Source organism: Bos taurus, chromosome 8, assembly GCF_002263795.3.
Source record: "Bos taurus isolate L1 Dominette 01449 registration number 42190680 breed Hereford chromosome 8, ARS-UCD2.0, whole genome shotgun sequence".
NCBI lineage: Eukaryota > Metazoa > Chordata > Mammalia > Artiodactyla > Bovidae > Bos > Bos taurus.
In genome coordinates this window covers 84,803,068-84,819,669 of record NC_037335.1, presented here as the reverse complement: position 1 = coordinate 84,819,669, position 16,602 = coordinate 84,803,068, and the positions used below count along the sequence as shown (strand labels likewise).

Here is a 16,602-nt window from a genome sequence, read left to right as displayed (position 1 = left end):
TCTGTGTGAACATCAGTATTCAACTCCTTTGGGTAAAATCCACGCAGCAGGATTACTGGATCTTATGGTAAGAGTATGTTCAGGTTTGTAAGAAACTGCAACCATGTCTTCAGAGTGGCTGTACCTTCGTATTGTATTCCTACCAGCAAGGAGTGAGGATTTCTGTGTCCCACGTCCTCACCAGCATTTGGTGGTGACAGTGTGTGGACTGTGGCTACTCTAGTAGTGTGCAGTGGCAGCTCATCTGTTTTTCACTAGGAAGGCCATGAGGACACACTGCACACTTTTGCTGACGCAGCGGGCCTCTGTGTCATTTGCATGGCTTTTAACAAATAGACAAGGATTGGCTGATGCCTACAGAATCCATATGCACGTACCTGAGGTGGCTTCTAATATCTCTGTGTTATTTGTTATTCTTAAATTCTGCCAATGGTTCTGGAGCACAGCTAAGGTTTAAGAACTACTTGTTCAATCAGGGAGCCAAATACTACTGACAACTCAATTTTGACATATGTTATTTGTGCTTACATGTAGACTGAGGGTTCTCTGGCGATGGTGGGCGTTAAATACAATGATGGAAAGAGAAAAAATATACTCATCTCTAGATCCCCAATTCCCAACACAGTGTTTCTGATACAGTAAATGATTTAAAATTAATATTAATCTCACCTGTAACTTACTTTAAAAATCTACCTGGTAGATATAATTCATAAATATATATAATAAATACAGATGGGTATTATATATATCCATTATTGTATATATCCATAATCTATAATATATAATTTCTGGGAGTCCATAGTATAAATACAGTATGGACTGGAAAAAGAAAGGGACGATACACTATGCAGACGAGGCCTCCCAGCAATGGGACAGGGAGCATGTGCACTTCCTTCTATAAATTCCACACTATCCAATAACGGTATGGAGGTCTGAGGTTTTTTTCCTCAATCCTGCAGAAAACTAACTAGACTCAGAAGGAAAAGCATGGAAGACACAGCAGTCACCTCCCAATGACAGTCCACATGGATCTGGCCAGGAAGGTTTTTCTTTTGAAAATACAGAATCCTGAAGCCAATTAAGATTCTGAAAACTATTCTGTGCTAGAACCTAAAATTCTAGCCAGATTAAGAACTCAGGGTAGAATCAACTCTCCCCATTTTTATTCTCAGTAGTCATACTCCTGAGCTTCTACAGTGATTCTGTAACATTTTTTCCCAAAACTCTACACATATTCTAGTTTCTAAAATGATTAAATAGAGACAGGTTCTAATGAACAAGAAAGTTATGTTCCGCTATTGGTTGTTCGAAATTCTCAATGTGTTTTCTTGTAGAATAACATAACGAACTATGATTTGAAAAGACCACTTACGATCAACCTACTGCTTTTAGGAATATTTTTTGTGGAAGATATGTCTTAGGTGCTCATGTGGGATGCCAAGAAAATATTTCCCTAACTCAAGAAAGCATTTCCCCAACTCTTCTAGGCTTCTGATTTCCATTTCAGTCATCACTCTCCATTTAGTGGGTCCCTGCAAAGAAAAAGAAAAGCAGGAAGGCAAAATGGTTTTTGCCTTCTGCCGAGGCTTTACAAATAGCTGAAGACAGAAGGGAGAAAGGGAAAGTTACATCCAACTAAACGCAGAGTTTCAAAGAATAGTAAGGAGAGACAAGAAGGCCTTCTTCAATGAACAGTGCATAAAAATAGAGGAAAATAACAGAAGGGAAAAGATGAGAAATCTCTTCAGGAAAACTGGAAATATCAAAGGAATATTTCGCCCAAAGATGGGCACAATAAAGGACAGAAATGGTAGAGACCTAGTAGATGCTGAAGAGATCAAGAGATGAAAGGAATACATGGAAGAACTGTACAAAAAAAGATCTTAATGAACTGGATAACTATGATGGTGTGGTCTGTCACCCACAGCCAGACATTCTGGAGTGTGAAGTTAAGGGGGTCTTGGGAAGCACTGCTGTCAATAAAGCTGATGGATGTGATGGAATTCCAGTAGAGCTATTCAACACCCTAAAGGATGATGCTATCAACGTGTTGCACTCAATATGTCAGCAAATCTGGAAGACCAGCAGTGACCACAGAACTGGAAAAGGTCAATCTTCATCCCAATTCCCAAGAAGCGTAGTACTAATGTTCAAACCATCGGACAATCGCACTCATCTCCCATGCTAGTAAAGTGAAAGAGCAAGTCACTCAGTCCTGTTTGATTCTTTGCAACCCCATGAACAGTTCATGAAATTCTGGAGTGGGTAGCCTTTCCCTTCTCCAGGGGATCTTTCTAACCCAGGGACTGAACTCAAGTCTCCCACATTGCAGGTGGATTCTTTACCAGCTAGCCACCAGGGAAGTCCCATGCTAGTGAGGTCATGCTTAAAATCTTGCATCCTAGGCTTTAGCATTACACGAACAATGAACTTTCAGAAGTCCAAGCTGGGTTTAGAAAAGGCAGAGGAACCAGAGATCAAATTATCAACATCTGCTGTATCACAGAAAAAAGCAAGGGAATACCAGAAAAGCATCTACCTAAAGCCTTTGACTGTGTAGCTCATAACAAACTGTGGAAAACTCTTAAAGAGATGGGAATACCAGACCATCTTACCTGTCTCATGAGAAATCTGTATGTGGGTCAAGAAGCAAGTTAAAATTCTGTATGGAACAAATTGATTGGTTCATGATTGAGAAAGGAGTACAACAGGGCTGTCTGCTGTCACTCTATTTATTTAACCTGAGCACATCATGAGAAATGCCGGGCTGTATGAGTTAGAAGCTGGAATCTAGATAGGCAGGAGAAGCACCAATAACCTTAGATATGCGGATGATACCACTCCAACAACAGAAAACGAATTGGAACTAAAGACTCTCTTGTGAGGAAGAAGGAGAAGAGTGAAAAAGCCGGCTTAAAACTAAATATTTCAAAAACTAAGATCCTGGCCCCATTACTTCATGGCAAACAGAAGGGTAAAAGGTGAAAGTAGTGACAGATTTCCTTTTTGTGGACTGTAAAATCACTGCAGATGGTGACTGCAGCCATGAAACCAGAAGACTGCTTCTTGGCAGGAAAGCTATGACAAACCTTAGACAGTGTGTTGAAAGTAAGGACATCACTTTGCCGACATAGTTCATACATAGTCAAGGTTATGGTTTTTCCATCGGTCATGTACGATTGTGAGAGCTGGACCATAAAGAAGGCAGAGCACCAGAGAATTGATGCCTTCAAACTGTGGTGCTGGAGAAGACTCCTGAGAGTCCCCTGGACAGCAAAGAGATCAAACCAGTTAATCTTAAGGGAAATCAACCCTGAAAACTCATTGGAAGGACTGATGCTGAAGCTGAAGCTCCAGGATTCTGGTCACCTGATACAAACAGTCGACTCACTGGAAAAGTTCCTGATGCTGGGAAAGATTGAGGGCAGAAGGAAGAGAAGGCATCAGAAGATGAGACAGCTGGATGGCATCATCGATGCAATGGACATGAACTTAGGTAAACTTCAGGAGACGGTGAAGAACAGGGAGGCCTGGTATGCAAAGAGTCGGTGACTAAACAACAACAGCAGCAGCACATATAGACAAAAATCAGTGAGTATTATTTCAGATACTTTTGCTTCTTTATACTTATCAGGAAAAAAAAAAAAAGTGATTTTTACATTTATCTGTTTCTGCTGGTTCTACTTGAAATAAACCTTGCTTCCCAATCTTGCCTCACCCTCTCTCAATTTCAGTATATGGTCATATACTGAACTCTACACTGTCCCAAACTATCTGTGCCTGTGCTTTGTTAAGTCCCTTGCTGTACGATTAAGATCACTGCAATAGTCAGAAGCAATAGGAAATGCTTTATAGAAGGATGTTGTAGGTGGTTATCACCTACATTAACCTGCTTGAAAACATCACTCTAAATATCCCTAGTTCTTTACCAATCACACCACTGTTCTCCATAAACCACTGAGTGAAAGTGAAAGAGAATTCTAAGAGTATTAACTTCTTTTATAAAATACTTACCCCATAATGTCCTTTGATGATTTAATAAGAACACGAAAGCACTTTATAGAACAGTAAATATTTTTAAGAAGCTCAAATTTAAACCTAATTTAAAATTCATCTTCCTCTTCAGAACATCTTCCAAACTGTTATCAGCTCAGGTCAATGCCAAATGTTAAGTCAATCTATCCTGTCTCTATCCTTCTCCCACCTATTTTCCTTCAGGAAGGGATTAGAGTAAATGCTCTAATCCCAACCACACATGCATGCTGTCACTTCAGTCGTATCCAATTCTGCACAACCCCATGGACTGTAGCCCGCCAGGCTCCTCTGTCCATTGGATTCTCCAGGCAAGAATACTGGAGTGGGTTGCCATTTCCTCCTCCAGGGGATATTTCCAACCCAGGGTCAAATCTGAGTTTCCTGTATCTCTTGCACTGGAGGTGGATTCTTTACCAAAATAAGCCAGCTGGGAAGCCTGGTCCCAAGTATATTATAATGAATGTTTAAAGTACAACTGTCAAATGAGGAGTAGAACATCACTACAGATACATGAGGTACCAAGTACGTCTTTGTGTTAACTTCTTTCAGGCTATCTGATCATTCAACATTCAGAGCTTTTGCCAGGCATCCTTCCTACAAGAGTAAAAATGACAGTATCTGCTTGTAACAAGCACTCTTTAAAGCACTTTACCTATACTTACCCTTTTAATATTAACATAAGTATTCCATTTTAATAAAACAGGAAAAACGAAGCCAGGAGGCAATGGAAAAGAGATGTCACAACCTGGCATCAGTAGCCCGGCCACTCACCTGTCTCAACAGCATCTATTCCTGTGCCAGCAGTAAAACCCAGCCACCACCATCTGCCCCTGTTATATCTCACCTTAACTGAGGAGACACGTGGTATCGAGTCCCCCTGCTCAGCACTCCCTGTCTGCCTTTCCAAGAGTCACCTTAAGTTGCATCTAATCATTTCACTCTCCTGATTCAACAGCTCTTCATGGATTAAGTCATTTGGGCAAATACTTCCCCACTTTGTAAAGGGTGAAGGTGGCAGTTGAGACCCTGGGGTTGTCCATCCCTGGACCCCAGACATTCTTAGGGGTTGGGAGGGCGTGTCTGAGGAGATGTGCAGAGGATCATTTGACAGGATGGCCTTGTGGAGCCAAGAAAGGTGACCGTGAAGCCTGGACAACAGAAATGGGAATGCCCCGGGCACAGGAAGTCAGAGAGAGAGCTCTAGGTCCACAGCCAGTGCCAAGACCCCACAGCAGGAGCCAGTGTAGGACATTTCACATAGGGAAGAAGGCAGGGCCTGAGGGTGAGGGGCAGAGGCCAGCAAGAGAAACAGCTTGGTGTGGGGGGAGGAAGCAGGTATGCAGCTGGGAGTTTGTTACAAGCATGAGAGGAATGGAATAGGCTGACTGACATTTTTAAACACTACTCTAACTGCTGGGAAGAAAAGAAGTGGCTAAGGACAGGGGGGTGGGTATCCCATGGCAGGGAACTGGATCATCAGATGAAATGCCTGTACCCTCCTTGATCACACAGCATATTCACTTGTCCATAGTCACAATCCATATGCACTTGTTGTTACCCACGCACAGAGACTGCCATCAGGAGCCAGCACTTACCTGTATCCGTATCGTGCCCCCCGCCCCCGCCAACCACATACACAGCACAGTCACACTGTGCTTAAACAGGTGAGTGAATACTATCATGCAGAGGACACTGTTAGGAACATGTTCAACCGCAGGGTTAATATGAAGTCAGTTACATCCCTCTGACAGTCTCATTACATAAAACAAGCACAACTGAAACGACAGGTGGCAGGATGATTTCTCATAGCTTTACTGATCTGGACCCTAAAAAATGCAATCTGACTTAGGAAGGAGGTTGGTACTTAGGGTTAGTGCTTTACAACCTCCCATGAGATATTTACTATCAAGCAGCCTTCAGGCAGTTTACAATTGTTTTTAATTCCCCAATTTCAACTCTCTGAGAGAAATCTGATCTTTTGCCAAAAAAGGCAACAAGGAGGAGACATCAATCCACTGCACGGAAGGCACCTAAAGATCGGTGGGTCTTCTGTGTCCCTGGCGCACTCTATAAGACCACACCTCACAAACACAGATTTAAGCATCACCATTACTGCCAGCCTTAGTCCTTATGGCTGCATCCTTTTTTCTTCCAATCTCTTAAGTCTCATAAGTTTGCTCTTGCTTTTCAACACTTCCAGGAATTACTACTGAGTCTGCCCAGAAGTTCTGCTAGTACTTATTTGTATAATGATAGAAATCTTATTTCAAAACAATAAACTCACAAGATTATTGGCTGAATATTTAAATCTCTTCGGTTACTGCATGGTTAGCATCACAGAGGCCCCGAATTACTTACCTAAGTAATGTGGTGGGTGAAATGCCATAGGCTTGCTAGTTGCTGAGTAATATCCAATTGCTCTCTTAAATCGAATAACTTTGTCATCTGTTCTAGACTGAAACAAATGCACGAAAACCTTTGTAAATTAGTATGCCACTGGTCATGTGTATATTAATATAATTCAACACACGTATAAGTCTGTAGCCTTTAAAGCTAGATGAGAGTTTAGAATATACATTAAAACCGTTAAGGAAAATCAATAGATTATCATTAAAGAAACAAGTTAATTCTCTTAGAACACTGTACTTATCAGAGTCTGACATGGCACTCAGGAGACCTGAGTTCTGGGATGCAGTCCTCCAACTTTCCCTTGGCAAGGTCTCTGATGCTACCTGCAAAGATTTTACTTTCCATCTCTAGCAAAGTGGAGGTACAATTTTAGCTCTTCAGAGAGCAAACAGGAAGTCACACAAACTTCATCGCCTCTACTAAAGTCCAACCTCCCTTGAATTCCTTACTTTCCAAAAAAGGAAGAAGAAATCCCTGACCATCACCTGGAGGGATGGACAAATCAGAGATCCACATTATTTTGTTTGCCCATTTGATACATGTGTCTTAGTAGAAATCCCACTGAATTATGATGGAGGATCTAGGAGCAGCAGAGGCCTTACCATTTGTCTACCTCTGTGCAGGCTGGAGGGGAGGCTGGAGAAGCTAGGAGAGGGGCCAGCCCTCCTGGCTGGCACCAAGGCCTGACAGCTGGAAGCACTCCTGGGTATGGCTGGTGTGTGCCTCTCAAGACCCTTCCAAATTCAGCACACACCAGAGCACAAAGCATTACCCAAGAGCTTGCATTTCTACCTGAGAATGCTGGAAAACATCTTTAGCTATGGCATCCAAGTCCGAGGTATCCTGGATGTTGCGGACATAGTCAGCCACAGCCTTGATCACCACATCGCACGGTGGCAAGACCAGCTGGTGGGCCCGGACCTAAGAAAACAAGCACACGTGTCAATTCACTAATTCCAAACACGGGGCCCAGAAACTATAAGTAATGCTTTCCTTAGAAGGGCCTGCTTATCATCAATTTGTAAGTTCTTGTCCCTAAGACTTTGAAAGTCTGAGGGTTAAGCCCTGGATCTCCCTTTCAATTGAAATACAACTCAGCGGCTTCAACCTGACTATGTTAAAAAGCATCTGACAGCCTTCCATCACTTCAGAGATCTCTGCAACCTGCTCACGTGAGCACAACACAGACGCCCTGGGCCACAGGTGCCTCTCATTTTTCAACACCAGCCAGCTGGAGGCTATGCAGCCCCAAGCTCCCCAGTCCACTAAAAGAGCCAAGGTCAGCTTGGAATGGATGGAAAACAGTATCCCTGAGTGCTGAGGGACACATCTGGTGAAAGACACATGGAATAAAGTTTAGGAATATTTTACACTTGACACCAGGAAATGGTAAGTAAGAAAATTTTTTTTAAAAAAGGTTTCTTTTGGACTTTTTCACGAAAACTTAAAAAAAAAAATACATGAAAGATATTCTTAGAAACAAAGATGAATCACACACGAACTATGTTTATGAAATTTTTTTTAATTTAATGATAGCATGAAATGATGTTTTATGTCCTATTTAGTCACAAAGATCATAAAGATAAATAAGATGGCAAAAACTTCTAAAGGCCATTGTTATAGTTTCAGAGCTGTGCACTCCTGCCCACCACACCTATAAATGTGGTACATTACACAGCAGGAGGGAAGACGTGGGCAGACTGGTAACCTCAGGCCAGGCTGTTCCCCTGGATGATGCAGATGGGCCCAGAGTCATCACAGGATCCTCTAATGTAGAAAGGAAGGCAGAGGAGCAGGTTTCATACATGAGGGAGTGCAGGACTCTACTGGCCATTGACAGCTTTGATGATGAAGGAAGGGCCATGAGCCACAGAATACAGCCCCTACAGAAGCTAAAAAGGCAGGAAACACTCTCCCTGGAGCCTCCAGAAGAAACGTGGCCCTCTCACACCTTGCTTTTAGCACAGTGAGACCCACTTTGGTTGTGATCTCTGTAACATTATTAACTTTGTGATATTTTAAGACATCAAACATAAATAATAGAGGAAAAAATGAAAGAAAAAACAAATGAAGAAAATCAGAGAAACTCAACATAAACAGAATGGAAGAACCTCTAAAAAATACTTACACTATTACGGTATCACACAAATTTTCAGACGCATAAAAGCATACTCAATTTCGTTTTGGAAAAGCAATCTTTTTTTTTAAATAATGTTTTCCATGTTTGAAAAATGTTAGCTGCTCTGTCTCCTAGAGAATGGTTTCTTTCCTTGTTCTGGTCAGTGTTTGATAAAGGTCATCATAATGAACTCCAGGGAACTAGTAAGATGTCCATGGCTGCAGACCACAAGCACGTTCCTAGAAACCCAATCCCCCCTCTGTAGAATGAAAATCTCTGGACATACACATGCTCCACGGTGAAGAGGTCCCTGGAACAGCACATTCCAGTCAGTCTGGGAGAAATGGAAGCTCTGTCCACTCCCTGTCCTTGGGGTGTTTAACAGTCCCACAGCCAGGGCAGGGAGGAGGGCCAGTTGCTGGCGGCCCCAGGAATGAGAAGCCAGAAGAGAAACCCTGAGCCCTCCTACCATCAACATTTCACTCTCAGTGAGCACAGACTACAGGGAAGGGGACAGCCTGCAATGGCCACCAGACTTGAGGCCCCTGGGCGACCCCTTCTCTGGGCCTCAACCTTCTGTGTCTGACCACGGTTCGAGGCTAGTTGGCCACAGAACACCCCTTGGCAGTCTGAAAGTCTATGGTTACCTCATTATGCTGCACAAAGTACTGGAAAAGCCAGCCATTGCAGAGAGAGTTTATACAGAGAACAAATGACAATTCACATAGTGGGAACAAGAGTTTATTAGAAATAAAAATGTCCACAATATGAAAATGGCTTTTCTCCAGGAGGTGGGAGCTAATGGTATGGTGCAGGCAGCCTCTCCCAGGGGATGCACAACAGACTGGGCAGGCGCACACTGCCCCCTCCCATCTCAAACGAAAAGCACAGTCTGTCGCTTTTGTTCCTATGGATCTCCTTGGCTTCTCTACCCGTACCTTCTACAACACGAAGGCTATATAATCCTTGAAGTGAACAGATCCTGTCATTAGAGGGCCCCTGAATCCTTCTGAACGGCTAATTTAACACCACCGTCAACTATATCCTTTATAATTTCCTTTGGAACAGACTCTTCGCTCACACCTCACCCCCTCCTCATTCGCCCAGCTTCATTCCCAATCCAGCCCTCCAAATCTAGCTCAGGGTGAGCAGTCACGTCTTCCTTTGAGACCGTTGGTGCTACTGCTCCCAAACTATCTCTTGACTGCTTTTTAAATGCAACTCAGTATGAACACAGTTCAGTTCAGTCGCTCAGTCGTGTCCGACTCTTTGTGACCCCATGGACTGCAGCACACCAGGCCTCCCAGTCCATTACCAACTCCCGGAATCCACCCAAACCCATTTCCATTGAGTCAGTGATGCCATCTAACCATCTCATCCTCTGTCATCCCCTTCTCCTTCTGCCCTCAACCTTACCAGCATCAGGGTCTTTTCCAGTGAGTCAGCTCTTCGCATGAGGTGGCCAAAGTATTGGAGTTTCAGCTTCAACATCAGTCCTTCCAATGAACACCCAGGACTGATCTCCTTCAGGATGGACTGGTTGGACCTCCTTGCAGTCCAAGGGACTCTCAGGAGTCTTCTCCAACACCACAGTTCAAAAGCGTCAATTCTTCAGCGCTCAGCTTTCTTCACAGTCCAACTCTCACATCCATACATGACCACAGGAAAAACCATAGCTTTGACTAGATGGACCTTTGTTGGCAAAGTAATGTCTCTGCTTTTTAATATGCTATCTAGGTTGGTCACAACCTTCCTTCCAAAGAGTAAGCGTCTTTTAATTTCATGGCTGCAATCACCATCTGCAGTGATTTTGGAACCCAGAAAAACAAAGTCAGCCACTGTTTCCACTGTTTCCCCATCTATTTGCCATGAAGTGATGGGACCAGATGCCATGATCTTAGTTTTATGAAGTTGAGCTTTAAGCCAACTTTTTCACTCTCTTCTTTCACTTTCATCAAGACACTCTTTAGTTCTTCTTCACTTTATGCCATAAGGGTGGTGTCATCTGCATATCTGAGATTATTGATATTTCTCCCAGCAATCTTGATTCCAGCTTGTGCTTCATCCAGCCCAGCATTTCTCAGGATGTACTCTACTGCTGCTGCTAAGTCGCTTTAGTCCTGTCTGACCCTGCACAACCCCACAGATGGCAGCCCACCAGGCTCTGCCGTCCCTGGGATTCTCCAGGCAAGAGCAGTGGAGTGGGTTGCCATTGCCTTCTCTGGATGTACTCTGCATATAAGTTAAATAAGCAGGGTGACAATATGCAGCCTTGATGTACTCCTTTTCCTATTTGGAACCAATCTGTTGTTCCATGTCCAGTTCTAACTGTTGCTTCCTAACCTGCATACAGGTTTCTCAACAGCCAGGTCAGGTGATCTGGTATTCCCATCTCTTTCAGACTTTTCCACAGTTTATTGTGACCCGCACAGTCAATAAAGTAGAAATAGATGTTTTACTGGTACTCTTGCTTAACATCATTGCTGAAGCAGAAAAACCTGACCCACTTCACTGCCATTTGGAAAACAGCAACGTGGAAATGATTTCGGCAATTTTGCCAAATTTTGGCAATTTTCAGGAAGAAAACTAGAAACCTGATTTGATCAACATTCACTTGTGAGTAAGGCATTGTTTTAGAAACGAGAACATGGAGCAGCTCCGCAGTACTCGACTTCAAGAAGCTCACATTCTTATTGGAGAAAAAAATGCTGACCAAACTCCAAAGAGACCTCAGAGGAGAGCCTGGAGGAAAATCATGGCCCAGCTGAGGAGGTAGAAAGGTTTCTGCATCATCTGTGATTCTCAAAGTGTAGCCCTGAGATCCAACTGAGTGCAGCCTTGGTGCCCCGAGACCAATGAAGAGAGTTATGTGAGGGGGCTAAGGCAGTTTGTTGTAATAAGCCCTCTAACCACTGCATCAATGAACACACCCTGAAGCCTAGTAGTTTCTAGAAGAGTCAAGAGTAAGGAAAACATTTAAACACTATAATCATTAAGTAACTACCAGTGGCTATGTCTTGAGATTCTTAAAAAGTTATGACATGAATCAATATCTTATACATGTGTGCATGCTAGGTCGCTTCAGTCATGTCCGACTCTGTGATCCTATGGACCACAGCCGACCAGGCTTCTCTGTCCATGGGCTTCTCCAGGCAAGAACACTAGAGTGGATGACATGCCCTCCTCTACAGAATCTTCCTGACCAAAGCATCGAACCCCCGTCTCTTTCGTGTCCTGCGTTGGCAAGCAGGTTCTTTACCACTAGCACCATCAAGCTTGAAAAGGATGCTAAAATGCAATTAATCACACACCATGCTAAATGAGAGCTCTGCACATGGAAACTGTTATGCAGACATACTGAAGACTTCAACAGATTTGAGTTTAAAGTGTTAACTGTAAACAAAGAAAAGTTCCATCACATTTTGTGAGCAAGGGTCCCCGGAGGCTCTGATGGAAAGGCGGGCAGGCTCGGGCTCCCTCCTGCAGAAGTGTCTGCATCCAGCTGGGGCTGCAAGGTCCTGTGACTGAGTTCCTCTGGACTGTATGCCACACACTGCTTTCGGCAGGCATTGCTTCATTTAATCCACAAATCAGTGCTGTGAGGTACACTCTTAAATGTACTTCCCATTTGACAGAAGCTCATTAAGGCACCCATGGGAGCCAACAAGGTGAGCAGCTGGGCCACTACCCGACCCGCAGACTGCACACTTGACCACCACACTCTGGCCTAGTCGTCTTCTAAATTATGCCTCTTTTAGCATTAAATGTCCTTTTCTGTAAAATAATGGTTGATAGTGAGCTCCTTGTTCTTCTAACATTCTTATTTAGAAAAATTAGAAGTTGGCAACACAACAGTAGCCCTCCCAACTCCCCCCACCCGGCCAAGAGATCCATGAAATCCAAACTCCTGTTGTCGATGAAAGGAGCTACGGAAAGACTGTCAATAGGGGAGGTATGAGATCAGGCCTGGTGTCAGACACATGGAGGATGGGCATGAAGGCGAAGGAACAGAGAAGGGAACATTAGCGGCTCCTGCTCAAACTCAAGCAGCAATAACACAGTGGGTAGAGAAGGACAGGATGAGCAAGCTGGGAAAGGTCAGAGGAGTTAGACCCGGAGAGGGGAAGAATCAAATATAATTCCCAATTTCTAACCTGATGACTACAGGGACAGTGGTATCACTAGCTGAAAAACATACCACAGGAAGACAAAACCATTCAGGCAGGGTGATGACATTTTTAGAAACATGAAATTTGGTGCACAGGTGGAGTGCCCAAGTGGAAATGACTTAGTGGACAGTAGGATACACCCTGCAGTTCAAGGAAGAGGTCTCACTGGAAGAAGTACACTGGAGAATCATCAACACAGAGATGGTACTTATAACCTTAAAGGCAAATGAGACATGCCAGAAAGAAAGTGTGAGGATTACAGCAAGGTACAGATGGACCCTAGGGAATACACACGCAATCAAGGGAAGCCAGCTTACAGGAGAGTCAAGGAAAGGATGCAGAAATTAGGAATACAGAATGAAATTGGGGTCTGGGAATCAAGGCAGGAATTTCCCAGAGAACAGGTGAAGAGAATAGGATGACTGACACTGTCAAATGCTCCAAAGAGGTTGAAAATCATTTGACAAATCATTTGTCAAATCCACAGCCTTGGACAAAAACCCACCTGTGTCTGCTAGAAATAGGTGGGGAGGGGCACAGCGGGCAGTGAGGGTGGGTTAAGCTATTGGGGACACTATGGAAGACTGCCCTTGGAAGATTCGAGGATGAAAAAAGAGAGTTAGGAGAACACGGGAGACCAGACCACATTTACAAACTAAGGATCAAGGACCAAAAGAGGGAGCGTCTACATAGGAGCAAGGAGTTGACCGGATGAGGCAAGGAAGGGCTCCCTGGATGCATTCAGTGACATGGGCTCAAGAATGTCAGGACAGTCTAGTCTCAGGCTGGAAAAGGGAAGTAAAGTGAGCCTGGATGAAGAAGAAGGCAAACGGGGGAACGAGAAGCTGAGGACTCTCTTCATCCTTAGATAAAGGACCTCTCTGTAAGAGAAAGCACTGTGAAAGTGAAGAGAGGTCCGAAGACATGATGAATGTTTAAGATAAATATTAAGGAGAATAAAAAGATTAACTGTTGATATTGATAGCTTGGGTTGCCATTTTCTTCTCCAATTAGTGAAGCCACTACCACAATTATGAAATACAATTTTTCCATCACCTCAGTTTCCTGTTCCCCTTCCCATCATAGCCCTAGGCAGCCACTAACCTGCTATCTATCACTATACTTTTGCCTTTTCTAGGATTTTACATAAAACCAATCTATTTCCTTTGTTTTCGACTCTTCACTTAAGATAATGCTTTAAGATTCATACATACTGTAAGAGATTAGTTGGTCCCTTTCTCTGCTCTCAGCATCTCATTGTGACTGCCACAATTCATTCCCCCATTTGCCAGCTGCTGCTGCCTAGTGTCTTTGAGACGACAATAGATAAAGCTGCCCAGAGACTCAGACTGAACCATTTGTGTGAACAGAGGATTTCATTCCTTATGAGTAAATGTCTAGCAGTGAGATTGCTGGGTTATATGGCAGGTGTATGTTTAACTTTGTAAGAAACTTTGTCAGACTGTTTTCAAAGTGACCATTCTGGATTCTGCTTCCCAACAGCACATCTCAGAGCTGCAGGTGCTGACATGTACTGACACTTCTCATCATCTGTCTCCTTAATTTCTCCCATTCTAGTGGTTAGTAATGCAGCTCATGGTGGTTTTAATCTGCATTACCTAATGCCATGGAGCATCTCCTTGTGTGCTTATTGAACATTCTGTAAAATGTCTGTTCAAAATTTTGCCTGTCTTTTTCTTTGTTGTTGGGTTGTATATCTCATTATTGTATTGTTCTTTACATATTCTGAATACAAGTCCTCTGGTAAGAATTACATTGTGCAAATAGCACAATGTAATTCTATCTCCATTCACTGTTGTTGCTTGCTTCTCATTCTTTTAACTAAGAAATCTCTAACTCCAGGTCATAAAGATCTTCTCTTATATCTTCTTCTAGAATAATTTTTATATTTTTAATTTTTGCAAATGAATATCCGGCTATTATAAAGACTAACCCCTTCCGCATTTAGTTACTTATGGACTTCTGGTGAAGGTAACTAACCACGTATATACAGGTTTATTTCTGAACTTGCTCTGTTCCATTGATCTATTTGACACCTTTATGTCAGTACTACACTGAGTTGATTATTATAGCTTTAAAGTCATACTGAAATTAGGTAACGCTAAGTCCTTCAAATTTGTTCTTCCTTTTCAACATCTTTGTTGCTTTTCTAGGTCCTTTGCAGTTCCACAAAAATTTTAAAACCTGTTTTTCAATTTCCACTTGAAAACAAAGCTTGATTGGATTTTGATGTAAAAGTGAAAGTGAAGTGAAAATCATTCAGTCGTGTCTGACTCTTTGCAACCCCATGGACTATACAGTCCACAGAATTCTCCAGGTCAGAATACTGGAGTGGGTAGCTGTTCCCTTCTCCAGGCTGGATTTTGATGAGGATGTAGTAAATCTATATAACAACAGTCTTTTGAACCATAAACACATACATTTCCTCATTTATTTAGATCCTTCTTTAACTTAGATCATAAATTTGCAGTGGCATCCATTAGCTGTGTGGTTCTCAAGATATTCTCTAGATAGTATTATCCAGGGTGGAGAAGTCTGCTGGGTGGTTGAAATGGAAGAAGGAACAACAGAAGGGTGATGCTGGTACACCTGGCTCAAGATGACCCATCAAGAGGTCCAGGCCAGCTAGGGAAGAAAGAAACAATGAGTAAATGGGCAGACAGCCCCAGGGTGGGTGAAAGAGTGAAGTGTCAGCTTGTGAGAATAGTAAAGATAGAACCAACAGAGACAAAAGGATAGTAAGTGTAAGATAAGAATCAGAACTCTTCTGGGAGAAGACCCAGTGTATGACTCGGCATAGAAGGCTGCAGTATAGTAGACACCGCTGGAGACAAAGAAGGAATATGCAGCCAAGTTATCTGTGGGCAAACTCTAGTACATGACCGTGCCTGAGTCTCTGAAGAGTTATCAAAGGACACCATCGTGAAAGTGAAAAGACAACCCACAAAAAGCGAGAAAGTGTTTGCAAATTATGTATCTGATAAGAGACTTACATTTCAGAATATATTAAAAAAAAAAAAAACCAACTCATATACCTCAATAATAAAAAATTTTTTTCAATGGACAAAAGATATGAATAGATATTTATCCAAAGGTATACAAATGGCCAGTGAACAAAGGAAAAGGTGTTCAACATCATTAGTCATCAGAGAAATGCAAATCAAAACCATATCACATCCACTATGACAGTTAGAAATAAAACAGACAACAACAAGTGTTGGTGAGGACATGGAAAAGTCAGAACCCTCACACATCGCTGGTAAGTGTGAACAGTATAGCTGCTGTGGAAAACAGTGGGGTAGTACCTCAAAAAGTTAAGCATATTATTACTAGATGACCAGCAATTCCGGTCCGAGGTATATACCCAAGAGAAATGAAAACATGTCTATACAAATACTTGTACCTGAATATTCACAGCAGCATTACAATAGCCAAAATGTGGCTAACAATCTGAATGTCCATTGACTGATGAACAGATTGAATGTGGTAGGTATACCCACACAACAGATTGTTATTTGGCCATTAAAAAAAAATGAAGTACTGATACATGCGACAATGTGACTGAACCTTGGAGGGGAAAAAAATGCTCAAAGAGGCCAGACACAAGAGATTATATAATTCCACTTATATGAAATGTCCAGAAGAGGCAAATCCATAGAGAAAAAAGGAGACTAGTGCTTGTCAAGGGGTGGAGGAGGGAGAGAAGCAGGAAGTGACTGCTAGCAGGTGAGGTACTGGGTTTCTTTTTGGGGAATGAAAGTATTTTAAAATTAGACAGTAAAGATAGATGCATAAACTTTGTGAAAGCTAAAAACTGCTGAATTATACATTTTGCATACATGCTCTATC

At 42.7% G+C, this 16,602-nt stretch overlaps 1 protein-coding gene across 2 annotated transcripts in view; it reads right to left on the bottom strand.

Moving 5' to 3' along the window:
* Positions 1 to 16,602, bottom strand: part of FAM120A (family with sequence similarity 120A) — a 115,961-nt gene that overhangs the window by 64,852 nt on the left and 34,507 nt on the right. For both annotated transcript variants that reach the window (XM_059888995.1, NM_001098905.1), the window contains 2 exon segments: positions 7,237 to 7,365; positions 6,394 to 6,490 (listed from right to left, as the gene is read on the bottom strand). In XM_059888995.1, coding sequence (XP_059744978.1) covers positions 6,394 to 6,490; positions 7,237 to 7,365 — 226 coding nt within the window.